The 16838-nt window shown below is 36.6% G+C and overlaps 1 protein-coding gene across 8 annotated transcripts in view; it reads left to right on the top strand.

Annotated features, from left to right (window-relative positions):
- The first annotated feature begins 4760 nt into the window (after positions 1–4760).
- The window catches only part of kazna (kazrin, periplakin interacting protein a), a 35411-nt gene continuing 23333 nt past the window's right edge, over positions 4761–16838 (top strand). For 2 of the 8 annotated variants that reach the window (XM_042729812.1, XM_042729811.1), the window contains exons 1-2: positions 4763–5286; positions 16591–16674. In XM_042729812.1, coding sequence (XP_042585746.1) covers positions 5106–5286; positions 16591–16674 — 265 coding nt within the window. In that variant the 5' untranslated portion in view covers positions 4763–5105. Of the gene's footprint in view, positions 5287–12071; positions 12182–16226; positions 16384–16590; positions 16675–16838 lie in introns of those variants that run through there. The other 6 variants (XM_042729815.1, XM_042729813.1, XM_042729820.1 and 3 more) reach the window with 6 other exon arrangements.

Below are 16838 nucleotides of genomic sequence, written 5' to 3'. Positions count from 1 at the left end.
CCAAGATAATCCATCCACCTCACAGGTGTGGCATATCACAAAAAAAAGTATTCTGAATCAGACATTTTCATTATTTCTAAAAAAAAAAAAAAAAAAAAAAAAGAAGAAGAAGAAGAAATGCAAAATTTCAGAAATGCACATTGTTCCACTCAAAGTCTTAAGCATTCTAACAAAATGAGGGTCAGTAAATAAAGACAGAATTTTATTTTTGGGATGAACTTTCCCTTTAAGAATTCACAATCTCCTTGTGATAAGAAGATTCTGCTACTGGCCTAGATGCACTGCTCATTAAAGCATAACTTAATTTAAAACTCATTAAATTAAACAGAAATTAAATCCTAATTAACTTCAACTCAGTCTAAATGGAAAACAGTGATCACTCAGGGACTGTCAGTGTTAATACTGCCATTCATTATATTGTGGCTTCTCTTTATCAGCTACAGCATGCTATAACTGTGTATGAATGTACATGTATGCTTGTGCTTCTGCAGAGGGTCAGCTTCCTTTGTATGAGTGGAGAAAGAATCTGGAAGATGAAGAGCAGGCTTCATCACTGCTTATCAAAAGAGAAGCACTTCAAAGAGCCATGACACTCATGACACACCTGCAGCTCAATGCACAGGTACACCCAATCATGTTCCTTTATGTTAATTTCATATACAATATTATTATATACACACTGCTGTTTTTTAATCAGGAGACATGTGACAGCAGAAATTTATAATTTACAAATATTACAAAAGATTTACATTTGAAATAAAATTATGTCAAAGAAAATTTGTTTGGGTTAGTGTGAAAGTGTTCCAGTAGGTGTGAGTATGTGTGTGGTTGGACAGACAATTTCCCTATCCCATCTGCTCCTCCTGGCCGAATCAAACCCTGATGAGCCGAAACCTCCCCCCTTTCCCAGACCAGAGATCCATCAGCCAACCTGTCACTCAAGGCCTGGGGGTGGGGGGGCTAGAAATGATAATGTTGCTGCCATCTTCCTGTCTTCCTCCTGCAATTTTTAATAACCCGAAGCACACGCTCACATCTCACGCCGTTCCCTCACACATAAACACATTTATTTCAAGTGAGCTTTTAATAGGGTTACAAGGTTTATCATAACTTGATGATTAAAAGCCTTGTCGATTCAAGCCTCGCGCTACACATTAATGACCCTCAGTACGAATCGGGGCTAGACGGGACCTAGCAGGCTCCAGACTAATCTCACCAGTGAGTCCCTGGGGGACTGAGAAGGTCTGCAAGAGTCAATTTGCTATTCTTCATCAAGCCTAACTCACCACACACATACACACACACACACACACACACACCCACTGTGGTCAGTTTGCTCAGGCCCAGCTGGTTCTCAGAGGGCACATGTCACAAATGACTAACATATCCCATAATGCCATCTGCTTCCGATATCCCAGAAGGCCTCCAACCAATCAGAAACACATGGTCACCAAAGAAACACCTGACTGACATTAAAGGGCCGACTGTTACCATGGTGATGAGCCCAGCTCGCTCGGATGAGTGCTTTAAACTCCACAACATATTGTTTTAGTGGTTGCACGCATATGTGTGAGGTTTGTGTTTAAGAGTCAGTTTGGGATTGGACAAAATGCTTAGTAAGTGTCTCGATAGTTGTGTGCTTGAGGGTCTGGCTGGGCTATTGTGTCTGGATGTGCAAGAGCTACATTAATTGTCTCTCCTTTCCTCATTTTCCTGCTCAGCAGAGCGGAGAGAGAGAGACGGAGAGAAAGGGAGAGGGCAAAGGACAAGGGAGAGGAAGATTCAGAGGGGCATAAAGAGAAGAAGACAAAGAAAACCAGAGGAGATTATACAAAAAGTGTAAATAAGAAAAATGGGATCTCATTCTTTCTCTTAAATCTCATTACTGCAAAGCCGGAAAGTAGTAATTAAAATTAGCATGATGAAAAACTCAGTTTCTCAAATAGTGAGGATCCTTCATATCTATAAAATAGCTGCTGGATGAGAGATCCTGAAGGTCTGGCTCTGGGATTTGAACGTTATTTAAAGGGATAATTTCCTCAAAAATGAACATGTTGTCATCATTTACCCACCCCCATGTAGTACCAAACCTGACTTTCTGTGGAACACAAATGCTATTTAGAAAATTTAAAAAGCATTCTCCAAAATATCTTGTTTTGTGTTCCTCAGAATTAAGAAAGTCTTACAGGTTTGGAATGACATGAAGGTGAGTAAATGATGACAGATTGTTCATTATTTGGTGAACTGTTCCTTTAAGTGTTGCAGTTGTTCAAGCACTGAGGAGGTCAATGGAAACAGTCTCTCCACAAGGGATTTTCAGTGCTGTTTGTGACTGACAAAAAACACATTGAGGGAGACAGCTGAATGTCACCCTCGCACACCACTCTGACAGCAGCCTGGAGGAAGTGATGTCATAAAACGAGGGAGGTGTTGTCATCCGCTCTAGAATACAAGCTGAATGCATGTGCTATATTTCACACAGTATGTTGCTCACCTGCAGTTACATGTTACTGTCTTTCTCTTTTATGCTGGTGTTTTTCTGCTTGATTTATGAATTCATCCAGCAGTTACTTACAGTTGGTGGTCAGCATCATGCATCCTGAGAGGGGTGTGGTCTGTGAGGTCATTGGTCAGGAATGTGGGACTAAATTAACCCAGAAAAAAATGGACTTGGAATGAAATACTGTCTCATTGCTTATACTGAATATCACAGTATACTTGCTACTATTTTTTTGTTCAATGGAACACATTAAGATGACAGCCACATTAGCAAAATTTCTGCAAAATTTTTCAGGCAAAAGAGGTCCAGAGTAGTGATACATGAAGCACAGCTCACACAATGTCACTTTAAAAGCAAAGCTGTTGTAAAATAGTAAGAATAGTATACATACATTCTATATTGAACATAGTCAAGGTCACAAGAACAAAGCCAATTCAATGGCAGCTATGTTTAAAAGTCAGCCTTTCACTAAAAGCAGGTAATATTGAACAGTCATCCCACTGGAATAGCTTTAACAGAGTGATGTATGTTAAGAGGACGTTGTCAGATGGTTTCTTTCTTTGGGCGTGGTCAATAATCTCTTAAGCCAAGTCTCACAGAGTTTAACATTACAACATACATGATTAATATAAAAGAGAGAATGAGCAGATGATCTATTGTGATTCCACCCAGATATGACAGGACTGACCGCAGTCAGGAAACTCACATTAAAGTGGAATCATTTTGTTTATACAGAGGAATGAAGAAGAAGACTTTTCCGTTTAGCAGAAAGTAGTGTCAAGGGGATTTTTGAAATGAGTCTTTTATTTTCTTGGCCCTGGTTTACAATAAAAGCTTTTAAATGTCCTTACACACACACATTCATACCATTCTCCCAAAACCACACTATTCTGCCAACTCAGAGATGATTGAGGTGAAGAATTTGAGTGGGTACATTGGAACAACACATTATGCTTTTTCTCTTCTGGCAGACCATGTTCAATTCAAAGCTGATGTCCATATGGCAGAAATGTACAGTAAAAATCATACATGACATGTAACCAAACAGATGATGAACATATGTTGCGATCAAACTTATAGCAAAATTTGGCAGAAACAGAGAAGCAAATAAAGACAACAATAGTGTAGCTGATGTTCAAACTAAAGCAAAAATGATGTGTTCAACCCAAGCAAAGGAATGATAATGTGCATTTGGTTAGATATAGAGTACAAGGTTAAGAGATACATTATGTGAATGCTTGGCTAATTAGATGCATCTAGATTTAAACAGAGAGAGTGTGTCTGAACCCCCGAATGTGATCAGGAAGGCTGTTAAAAAAGCTTTAGTTCCTTTAGAGGACTTTGCTATAGGAACTACCAAGAGTCCAGAGTTTTGTGATGGATTGTAGCTTGATAGAAGACTAGTTAGGTACAAACAGGAGCTAAACCATTAAGGGCCTTAAAAGTAAGTAGTAATATTTTGTAACTGATACGGAACTAAATATGTCTCACAAAAACTTTGAATGTGTCAACATTATCTATTCTCCCTCATAGATACAGTATATTAATACATACCTAGCTTGACATTAATACTAATAATAAATAAAAATAAATAATTGTGGGAGAAGTGTGAAGTAAGTTAATGAGTGAGGATGAGTGTCACACAAGACACATATAAAAACCATAGATGCTATTTTGGTCTCGACTGTGTCTCACAGACACAATATTTTTTCACATTAAGATAATGATATTTACCGTATCTTACCCTTTAACCCTATTTTCCCCTTAACAGATTTAAAGCCAAACTTAATTTGGCAGATTTATGAACCTTCCTCATAAGTAGGTTTTCTTAATGTTTAAGATATTTATGAAGACATTTTCAAAATGTGGCCTTCAGAAATGTAGACAAACCTGTACATGCACACACACACACACACACACACACAGACACACAGAAAAATATCATAATTCTTGTTTTATTTAATTAGTAGAGGAGTATATATTAAAATAAATATGATATAATACATTAGGCTAAATAAAAATAATAAATCAAAGATGATTTTGAAAAAAGCGAATTACTTATTTGTAAAGTGAAAAATAAAAAAGCAATTAAAAAAGCTAATTAATGGTTAAAAGGTAACTTATTAAAAATAAAATAATTAAAAATATGTATTTACTTATTCATTTATACCCTTTAAAATAAAGTTTTTAAAGAAATACTTTTAATATGCAAATGGCACGTTCCTTTCTAGAGGTGCCCTCCTCTTTTCATTCTCAGATGGTACAGTCCGTTTAAAGAGCCGCACGGAGTCTCTCGTGCGTTGAACTCTCTCCACGAGAGCGCGCGGTAGAAAGAATCGTTTAGTGAGCACGCTGTTTTATTCTCCATACTCTTTACAGACTCTGTGTCTCACTGTCTGTCTTTTTTTCTGACAGCCACATCCGAACATTAGACAGTATGGGACTCTAAATATCTTTTCTCACCTTGTGGATTTTGGTTGGATATCTGCGCTTATAAAATAGAGGACATAGACAGAATGGGATTTTAGTGTGCTTATGATGCAGCAGGCGATATGACTCGCTACGTGAGTTCCGTGGATTCTCCCCGCAGGCGAAGATCCGGAGAATGATGGACGAGAACAAGCAGCTCGCGCAGCGGATCGATGGCGCGATCCAGTGCGCGAAGCAGGAGGTGGCGAACCTGCGCGCGGAGCTGACAGCCACCGGCCACAGACTGGCGGAACTCGGCGAGCTGGAAGAACCGGGCGAACCGCAGGAACACCAGCAGCAACAACAGAACCATCACGGTAAGGAACCGCACCTGTGACTCTGTGACCGCTCATATCGCTTACCTGTGTGACCTTCTAGTGAATGAATGGCAGAATAGATACAAACTCTCACTCTTCCTGCGACTGATTCTAGTGGGTTAGTAAGGTGACTTCTTGTTTTTCAGTTTCCACAGCTGGTGTTTCAGGACAGTTTTTGTGCGAACATATCAGAATCAGCATGCTTTAGATCAGTATCAGAAATCAACTTTTTGTTATTTTAAGACATATTTCCCCCCACTGATATGTATTACCTTTTTGATGACATTTTTGCAAACAACAGTTAATTCAGTTAATTAAAAAGGTACAGTGCCAAAAACCATGAGTAGGTAATATTATGAAATGCTACATAACCAATACCAAAAATTCACTGCAGTGCAAATCTAGCCCCAATGTTGTGAACATCTACATTTTTCTCACTTTTAGATCTTTCTCTTGTTTAAATAAGACTATTTCCACAAGAGAAACTGTTTTACTGACAACCCAAGTAATATAATGGAGCACAGCTCGTGTTTCAGGAAATGGCCCTTCGTTTTTTTTTCTTTTCCCATTAATGCGTCACACTAAGTGTACCACACTATAGAAAGGCTCTCCTGCTGTTCTGTGTGCTGTTGTAGCCGCCATTGATTGATTGGTCAGTCTTTGGTATTGTCTGTAAGCTGCGTGGTGTAGCTTGGGATGGCTTCTGTTTGAGTCTCTTGGGTGATCAGAGTGAGTCTCTGTTTCTGATCCACCTGCGCTCACTGGGTGGAGTGGACACCCTGGGCTGGTTTGGGTCATAACATTTAACAGATGCTTTTTATCCAAAGCAACCTACTGTATGCCAGAGCCACCCTGGGGTTTTGAGCCTTGCTTAAGGGCACAATGTTGAATTATGATTGAGAGTTCCATAATTACTAATTACAAAACAATCTTAGAAAATTACTGATGAACTAGATGTGCCCTGCAGTGACAGTGAAGCTTTGCTTCACCTTAGAAACATGCTGCCATCAATTTACACTTCTATTCTTAGATAATCATACGCGGTTAATCTGTGTGTGGTTTTGATTAGCACAAATCCAACTTGCACTGTAAAAAAAAAAAAAAACATTGCCCGTAAAAAACTGTTAAATGATTACCTGTAAGTTGCTGTAAAACTGTAAATGGTTTGATATCATTTATTTAATTTTACTGTGAAATACTGTCAAATTTGTGTTTTTTTTTTTCTATATATATTTCTGTATATATTATGATGCAAAACAAGGAAATGTACATTCCTAGTAGACCCTGCATGACACATCATATATGATTATACTATATTTAAAGAGTAATTAAAATTGTTATAAGTTGTGATTTAATTTTTCAATTTGACAGTATTTTACAGTAAAATTAAGTGATATCAAACCATTTACAGTTTTACAGCAACTTACAGTTAATCATTTAACAGGTTTTTACTGCATTTTTTTTTCAGTGCAAGTTGGATTTGTGCTAATCAATACCACACACAGATTAACCTTGTATGATTATCTAAGAATAGAAGTGTAAATTGGCACTAACATGCCATACTGTAATACCAGAAACATTTTTACTCTGTTTTTGACATTGAATGTCTGGCAACCACAGCTGCTGTATTTTTGCTTAAATTTAACAGGATATTTTTTACAGTGTTCTCTTATTATAGGGCTACTTGATTGATCATTTGTGGTGGTCTTTTTTTTTTTTTTTTTTTTTTTTTTTTTTTTATTTCTAAATTTTTTTTTTTTTTTTTTTTTTTTGATAGAAATTATTTTATATCTGTTTATATATTTTTTTGGTAAGTGGTTGTATTACAAGTGGGATAATGCCAGTAGTTATTGCAAAACAAACCCCTTCAGAATAAATATTACAGGATGTTTAATTTGTGATGATGCCTGCTAACTGTACATTATGCATAACATACATTCTTCTATATAATAACTGTAAAAAGAACAGTAATCTTTCCACTCCTCATCATTTCTCAGTAGAAAATCCATCTTATAACTGCAGATGAATCCTGACACTCAGAGGATCACGGTGAGGCTCTTGCCCACAGCTCTCTCTGATTTCATTCAGCACTTCATTTAGAGCTCAGCAGATTGTGATCTTGTGCCTTTGTCCCACATCCACTCCAGAAAAGGCACTTTTCGGCATTGAGTTTGGCTTGCCAAGTCACTTGATGCAATTTATTTATGTGTTCATTTATGCATTTGGCGGCCACTTTTATCCAAAGCGGTTTAGAAAGTATGCAGGCTATATTTTATCATTACATGTTTTTCCAGGGAATCAAACCTATGACCTTGACGTTGCTAGCGCCAGTTAAGCTACAGTATTTCAGTCTGGCGAAGCTGTTTTCATGTAATCAGGGACTTTGTTGTTGCATTTTGCCACATGTCAGAATGCAGGATGTGTGTATTGACAAAATAATGACTTATCAAGATGGAAAATCACACGGACACATGCGCCCAGACATGGGCCTGTCGGTGTAAATGAGAACAGTGCTTATTTATCTCTTGGAAGAGAGAGTAGCAGTGCAGATGGCCTTACAAAGACCTGCTGCTAATGAATGAGACACTAAACGCATACAAATAAGCACGCGCACACACACAGTCTTGTATGCTTGTAGTTAATTTCCCAACTTTGGCATTGTATCTATATTAACTATGGGTTTTTATGGGATTTTATTTGCTTAAAGATGATGTTTATGTAGCGTTTCCACACTGTAGCCAGAAGGGAATGGGTTTAAGTGCACTTGGCCATATATCTGACTTATGTGATATTGATGTTTCTAAATTGCCTTAATGGCTTGGCTGCATAATTGTTTTGATGTAACAGCTGTCAGCTGCCACGCACGTAAAAAAAATCTGGCTGTTTCTGTTTAAAGGAATTACACTTGCTTATATGTTTGAGAATGAGTTAATTAGTTTTGATAAAGCACTAACCAAGTAATTGCGCTTCTTAGTAAATCTTGAGAGACAATGCCAACAGAAGGTTGGCTCCATACAGGTGAGCTTGTGTTCATCTTAGATTATGTCATAGGGGCTGTTCAAGTTCAAATTCCCGATCTATCTGTCTCCAGGCAGCAGTGTGGGTTGCTAGGCAATCTTCTCTAATTATGACATCACAAAGGGGAGGACTGATAATGCAGCTAAAAGCTTTTCTCCTTGCTCTCCATATACGCTCAGACACACTCCAGCTGATCAATGCTTTTAGTTTATCCTACTGACATTAATGAGCTATTAAGCGGGTCATTAGCTCTTCAGATTTCGCTTATGTTGCGTTGTATAAAAGTGATTATATTTTCATAAGGGTGTTTGTCCATGTGCTTGTCTGTCTATTATTAAAATGCTAAATAAATCCAGTTGTTTGTATCTCAACAATAGACAGGTGTTATGTATATGTGTGAGCGCGCTGTGATGGGAGCCGGCTGAAAGCAGTCCTGATCCTGATCCCACAGACGTGTGAACTGCCTAATTTAAATGCAAGGCAAAAGATGAAACATCTCGACATATATCCACATCAAGCCTCTGGATTGAAGCAGTCAAGAGCTCAGTTCACTCTTGAAGACCATTTCCACGCTCGGATCAAAAGGAATCACCATAATTTAAGATGTAAGGCTTTAAATGGCACTAAAGCAGCATTAAAGGTCAGGCTAAATCACCACCATCAAGTTAGAGACAGTTCCGGGCTCAGTTTTAATCTAATATTTTTAGACATATGAGTAGGATGTGCTCTCGACTAATCCATACCTAATTCGCTCACTTTATTTGATCCTACTCAAATTCCTGATGGTGCTGACGGATGTTTCACCTGGCCTGTGATTCCGGCTCCTTTCTTGGAAATGATGGTAATTTAAAGTGAAAATGAAACGGAACTGTCAACAAATCTTTTCTTCCATTTTATAAGGTACATCCGAATGTAAACAGATTATTGGAAAATAAATAATGTAGCATGAAGACTGGTTCTATGCATCGGTTGCTGCTTGGGTTTTGAGATGTGGGCATTGCACTCAAAATTGTAGGCAGATGAACGCAAGCTTGAAGAGGTGGGTTTTAAGTGGTCTAAATGATTAGAAAAGTCCTGTAGTCAATTAAAAAATAAAACGTATGAAGAGATGTATTGTTCACAATAAATCTATAACATGCATTTAGAAAACTGAAAGAGTGTAATTTCATTTCATGCTGACTTTAACCTTTATTCACTTGAATAATGCAGAATCATTATTTATTTATTTATTTATTTAACTGATAATGGTGCTTTACTCTGTTTTCTGATGATGTGGAGTCAGTCTTGTTGATGTTCACTTATTTTTGATGACTTATTTTCACGTCATAAAACAACAAAACACAAAGTCGGATTATAAGTGTGCTTAGTTATATGACTGACTCGCTCTTTTATTGCTTTGAAAAGTCTGGTTCACTTGTTTTCTAGTCATTTTTAAATAATCAGCTGAAAATTGGTCTTGCCCTCCTATTGACCAGACAAGTGAGTGTTTTGTATTGCTTTTTGCTGTAGCTAGCTGTTTTGCTGAATCTTGAGGCACAGGATAGTCATAGACCTTTGTGACGTTTCAGGCTGATTCATGATTTCATAGGGCAGAATTGCTAGTGATGTCATAATTAATGAAAAATTGGCCAGGCACAAATTATCTTATATTTTGCCATTTTGAAATGATTGATGAAATTTGACAGTAAAGACATTTGTCACAAAATATTTCCATTTTAAATAAATGCTCTTCTTTTGGAATTTCTATTTATCAAAGATTTCTGAAATGTGTATGTATGTATGTATGTATGTATGTAATATATAGGTTTCCACAAAAACATTTTTCAGTAATGAGAAATGTTTGTGAATGAAACTTGTGAATGACGCATAATCATGATTTTCAGTTGTCATCATTTTCATTATTATTATCAGTAAATAGCTACCCTGCTCTCTAGATATTGGCGTCAGCTATAAAAACTCATATCAGTCAATGGCTACCTAGAATATTATTGCTTGTTACTGTTTTGATATGAAGGATTTTAAACGTATCAACACACTGCATTATAGAACGCTTAGAATCTGTTGTTTTTAAAGATCCGTTTTGTGAAAGCTACAGTCTGTCATGAGACCACAAATTGAGAAAATCTTATCTTTTCTGCAAAGCACTCTGCCGTAGGCATCCATTGAGCAATAAGAATCTCAGACATGCGGGACCACTACCACATTTTTTCCCTCCATCCTTTTCTTTCTCTCTCTATCCCTCTGTTTTCTCCCTTCCTTATTTTCTTTCATTTTTTTTTCTACAGGTACCCACGTGCATGCTGAACTGATGAATGCTGTAATCATAAATCTTTATTGCCGTGTTGGTGATATGTTTGCTATCACTGTTCTGAAGGTGTTCAGGTCACCTGACAGCTACACGTCCTGCTGCTGCTCCAGTGCCCTTGATTGAAGCTATTTACTCCTCAAGAGCGTTACAGTTTGTCTGATATGAGTCACTTTGCATGAACATGTGTGGCTGTATTTAAACATAATAAATCATGAATGTACTCAAAATCTAAATATAGCTTTTTCCACACCTGCAAAGGATGAATTAAGAATGTACCGTTCATGAATGTTTTTTATGTGCCATGAATCTTTATGTGGCATTACATTAACAGAATTTTTTTTTGTGTGTATGTGAAAAAAACAAAAAAAAAAAAAACAAATATATAAATATGTACATGTATGTATATATGTGTAACTAAGATTTAAAGACATTACCTTATTGTAATGTGTTACTAATATTAATATAAATTCTTTCCAATTTTACTGTGTTACTTTTAGTAAAAAGTATGTTGTGTTTTTTAAATTCAGTAGTCCCATCATTTAAATTGAGTTAAATTAAAAAGTCTTACAAAATTACTTTATATTATTTAACAAAATACTAAATAATCAATACAAAGCATTTTCAGTTTCGGTTTTCAGCCAAGTGCATCCAGAATTTTCAGTTTCAGCCCTGAATTTTCATTTTGGTGCATCCCTAGATAGGTTACTGTAAACGTACCATAAACCCTAAACGCAACCAATAGTGTTAACAAAAGTAAACATGAGATAAAAATGCATTTGGTGTGCCAGCATACCATTTTATAATTTAGCTCTTTTATTGTGACTCTTTCACAGTCACATCACAAGTGCAGTTCTGTACCAGGTGAGGTGCCGAGCAAGTTTACTATGTCAGAAAAGCCATACATGTGTGATGCAAACATGTGGTGCAAAATGTATTAGTTTAATGTTTTAAAGTCGTAACTTAATCGATAATCTGCGCAGATGCGTAATCATAATTTGTTTAAAAAGAAATAAGTTGTCACTAGTGTTCATTTCAAATAGAAACTGCAGTGAATTGTATGTATAGGTACATTTTTGGAGTTTAGCAAAAATGTAGCATATTTTACCAGTGTTTCTTTTTTGATTTAATTAAGGGAATTGATCCAAGAAAGGCAGACTAACAGTCTCACACTTCAAAATTTATGTGCAGCTCCTTTTCCACTTGCATTCATTGCTTGTCGAGTGTTAATTTTGAATCCCTTGTGCAGCACATCCATAAGCTGACTTCTCATTTATCACAGTTACAGTATAACACATTAGGGTGAATCTCTGTGAAAGTGTGTGTGTGGGAGAGGGTGTTAAGGGGCAGTCTAAGCAACCTTTGCACAGCATAGCTTCAAACTTCTCAATGAACTCACTTCACTTTTATATCCTCTCTCACACACACACACACACACACACACACACACTTCAGAGAGTGTCATATTCCACCTGCTCTGTTAGTATGGAAGATCTAGAGGAGCTGACAGGACAGTTTTGCCTCTCGCTCTCTCTCTTTCACTTCTGTTAGGGCTACAAAATAGAGGAAAAAGTGAGTAGCTTCTTTGTCTGTGAGAAAGAGCAAATGCATTTGTTGTCATTCATACTGTGACAGTCACTAATCCGAGGAGCATGTGAGTTTTGCTCTTTGGTATGTAATACGATCAGCCAAATTTGAATGTGCAGCCATATTTAAAGGTTTATCTGACTTGTGGTAGGGTTTCAGTTCAATTTTTTGCTTTGTTGTAAAAGAATGGAGTTGTGGTTCTTTTATGGTATGTAGTATAGTACTTTGGGTTACAGTTTTGAGCATCTGTGTGATTATATGTAGTTTTGAATGTTACATTTGTGGATTATTTTTTAAAGCAAATCATCACAGTATGTTAAAAAGTAGATGAATCATAAACGTTTTTTTAATGTTTGAGTTGTGAGGGTGCAGTTTGTGTGTGTTGGTGTTTGCCAGTGTTCACTATAATGTTAAACACAGATGTCGAGAGCGAGCGTATATCTGTTTACTGTTTGGCATCAGAACTACTGGATGGGGTTACCAGCCAGAATGAGAGAGAGAGAAAGAGTGTGTGTGTATTTGCTATTTGCAGCACTCAAAGATGATATGCTTCTGAAATAAACCCTGTACCCTGCCTACCAATGAGGTTTGGGAGGTTACAGCTAGATGTCAAATTCTTCCTGGACAAACTGGAATTTTTTGGTAAGGGTTTTATGTGCATTTTGGATCACAGACATTATATTCTGCCGACTTTAATTCAAGCCCAACTTCTTATTTGATGTCCTGGACCAAAATCAATTTTCCAATATTTAGGCTGTTAAACCAGAGGTGTTTATCATTGCGGTGCCATCTGGACATTATTTTACTGGTATTCATGATGGAAAAAGCTCTGCACATGCGTGCGTACTGATCAAGGAGAAGATTTGGGCTGGCAGAGTTGTGGCATTACAGCTAGGAGGTTAAAAAGGCTAAAGGCTTTATTAAAAGCACTGACAGTTTTCACGGTGATCTCTCTATGCTTTAAAATCAGCAGCACATTCAAATTCAGCACATTGCAGCTTGATGAAGGCCTGAAGAGACACATGTGAGAGCAACATTGATCGCTTGTCATTCAGGGAATGTACAAGGCCATCAGCACAGCTTCAGCTGATCACTTTAAACAGATCTCTCTTTCAGTTTTATTAGCTTGTTTGTGTCCCATGAACATCTCATTCAGTACACGGGTTTAATTTGGGACTGCCAAGCTTTTTTTCTTTCTTATAATTTGCATTAATAATATCTCAAAGTCTCGAGTCTTGTAAGTGGTGCTCTCAAATTTAGCCGTAATGAATAATGTCATGGTAAGAGCTGAATGGAATAGTGACATGGTTTGTCATTTATTGTAGGTACTCAATTTCTGTTAAACCCCATTCCGAGGCCAAACTTATATCATTCAAGTTCATAATTCAAGTTTATTTGTATAGCGCTTTTTACGATACAAATCATTGCAAAGCAACTTTACAGAAAATTAAGTTTCTACAATATTATAGTGCCTCTTAACTTTAAGTCTTTGTTGTTGTTTTGAACAAGAAAGTTTTTTTTTTTTTTTTTACATTTAAGAATTCATGCATTTGCTTGGAAAACAAAGTAGGAGCTCCATGTTTCTACATTTGTTATCTTGCCATATATGGTGAAAAACTGTAAATGGTTAAACATTGCATTATATGTCATTTCACTATAAAATACTGACAAATGTATGGTTTTGTATGTAAAAACTAAGAATTACTGTAAAATTTATGGTCAAAACAGGGCAAAAGGGCATTCTCAGAAGTCCTGGCATGACGCATAACAATTTATTTTATATGAATATGCCTAATTTTGTTTTCAAGTCTTTATCAATAATTTACATTAGGGTGTTTTTGTGTTACATATTGCATTATTTTAGTGCCATGTGTTGGTGTTTAGTCTTTAGCCCTATTCAGATGTTAATTTTGTTCTCATGTGGACGTCTGTAAAAACAAATTTACAGTGTGAAAACTCATGGATTCGAATGCCAATTTATTCACAGTGTAGAAGTGAGTTCTGTGATCCTACGAAACTGGGAACGCGCTGCTCACGTGGCCAGTTACATGATTGTCTGCTGAAAATTAAATTAATTTATTTAAAATTAATTTATTCTTATTTTTGTGTAAAATGTATTTCAAATAATACTTATATAAAATTTATTCTTATTATTCCAAGCCGATTTTAAAATATATAATCCTATTTATCATTTGATTATTTTATCTCCTGTTTAAAAATAGGAAAATATACGCGCTATATTTGTATATAATTAGATGTGATATAGTTATGTATATTACTGTATATAAAACACATTTTTAATTGTATTACATACCTCCTGCTGCCATAATAAAAACCCATTTTGAATGTTTACATGCTTTTCTTCTCTTTCTGCTCCCATTCGATGTTGTGCATAGAGCAGTTATGAAATATTGTTCTTGTAAATACTTTCCAGAATTTCAGAAATAAATATACATACAAATTACAGTAAATTACAACAGTTACCGTATGGTGTTTGGCAGTGATTTAAACATTGAATTTTGAAACCATTTCTTCTTGTAAACTCAAAGATGTGGATTCAGAAGGCAATTAAATAACCTTGGTGTTTGTCAAAAAACGGTAGCTAATTCGGCTCGGCTGGGGATTTTTACACGGGTGGTGAGAGATAAACACAGACATTCTGGATTCGGACAGTAATAAAATCACAGACTTCCCCCTGTAAATGGTGAAAACAATTAATGTATTTGGTGGTGATGAATACATTTTGAATTAAAAAGCACATTTTGGTAGTTCAAATAGACTGGTATGTAAAAATTATATAAACATTGTATATGATTTCTGTAAAATACACATAAATCTACATTATATACATTAACTTACATCAATATACACAACAATACCTGAAACACTGTCATCATGTTGATTAAGGTAAATTTCTAGAAAACTCTGTTACTGTTTTTTTTTCTTCCTTAAATTGTGTATCAGTTGCTGTTTCAATTAATGTAACCTGGAAAAGTATTTTGCCCCACTAGTGTCTCCTATTCCCAAATTTAGGCCCCTCTGATGACCTTCTGCCTGAAATGGGTATAAGCGCTGTTACCTTGGCATCAGTTGCTTAGCAACCCCTGGTCATGTCTTGACTCAGCTCCAGACGTTCTGTCAGAGAGACGGAGGAGTTCTGACCCCTGAATGAGACTTTCAAACTTCATATCCTCACAGAGCACTCAAAAGCAATGTCATATCTGGTTGGTGAACCGATTGTATTTAACCTCTCTCTAGTCATCCCAACTGGTTCCATGATTTACTATGTGAATTCATGTGCTTTAGAGTCTCTTCAAGGATTTACAAGAACATTAGGAGCAAAATGGTTCATATTCTTTATTTAAAATGCCTTAGCTGTGTTTGAAGTTTTGACGAAGACATTTTCCTTCTGCTGCATTTTGTTCTTAGTTAGAAATGTCATTCCTCCCCCTCACTCTCTTTTATCTTGTTTTTGTCTCTCTGTCTGGGAAACAACACATTTCATCCATTCTACATCGATCTGTTAAACTCAGCATGCAAGAGAGACCCAGAGACAGGACACATTTTTCACTCGAATTGCATTGCTGAGAACTTAATTTGTACCAAAAACATTGCATTAAATCAGAAAAAGAAGCATTTTTTCCCCTAGTGGTCTCAGACTTTGACCTCACTTGGTCTGCTATAATGCTTCTACAGCTAAAGGCTTTCAGAAAACCTGAAGAGAGAACGATAAAAAAGGAAACTAGACATCTTACCACTTAGCACTTTAGTGATTTTATGTCACTCACAATCACAAAATCAATATATTTGAAGTGCATGTGTATATGTGTGTAAGTGTTTTAAGAAGGATGTTATCACACTCATCTGAAGGATGTTGATCTGTGGCACCTGCTGAACAGGTTCTCCGTAGGTGCTGAAATTAAAATTGAGTGATGGGTGATCAGAGGACACAAGTGAAAACATCTTCAGAGAGAGAGAGAAGAAAGAGAGTATAAAGCCGGTGATTTAGTTTTATAAGATTACGCTCACTTTAATTAGGTAAAGAAGCTTTCTAAGCATTGGAATCTATCCTGAAGGCGTTATAAGAAGCATCCAGTGGCTGAGCCTCTTTTCTGCCATTGATTTGTGTGTTAAATGCTTCCAGTTCCTTCTGCAGTGAGTGGTGTGATATTTCAGCCGGATCAGAGGTGAGATATACTGCTGCTGCTGCTGCTGCTGCTGCTGCTGCTGCTGCTACCAGAGGTCATTCACGCTGAACTCTAGACATTTATTTTGCTAAAATGTGAATTTCCAACCATATGGTGCGATCGTGATTAAACCAGGAGAGTGAATCCTGCTCAAACACATAATGTTCATAAATTCTAACGTTATCTATCTGTGTGTTTCTCTTTCAGATGCACCGGTGCAAAGACAGAAAGCTTTGACAGAGCTTGGTCAAAAAAGTGACGTTGTTCTTCAGGAGACGTCATTAGATAAAGGTAAGAATAGTGTACATGCTGAAAAGCATGTAAGGAAGTCCAGATAAGCACAAATACCCTAAAATGCACCACTGACTAGTGGAATGAAAATATGTGTGTGTGTCAGATTGCAGATCAGAGTGATCTATGAGGTTTCGCCTGAGAGATAGAGAGTGGAGAATTTT

Source organism: Cyprinus carpio, chromosome B8 (genome assembly GCF_018340385.1).
Source record: "Cyprinus carpio isolate SPL01 chromosome B8, ASM1834038v1, whole genome shotgun sequence".
Taxonomy (NCBI): Eukaryota; Metazoa; Chordata; class Actinopteri; order Cypriniformes; family Cyprinidae; genus Cyprinus; species Cyprinus carpio.
This window is presented reverse-complemented; position numbering and strand designations above follow the sequence as displayed.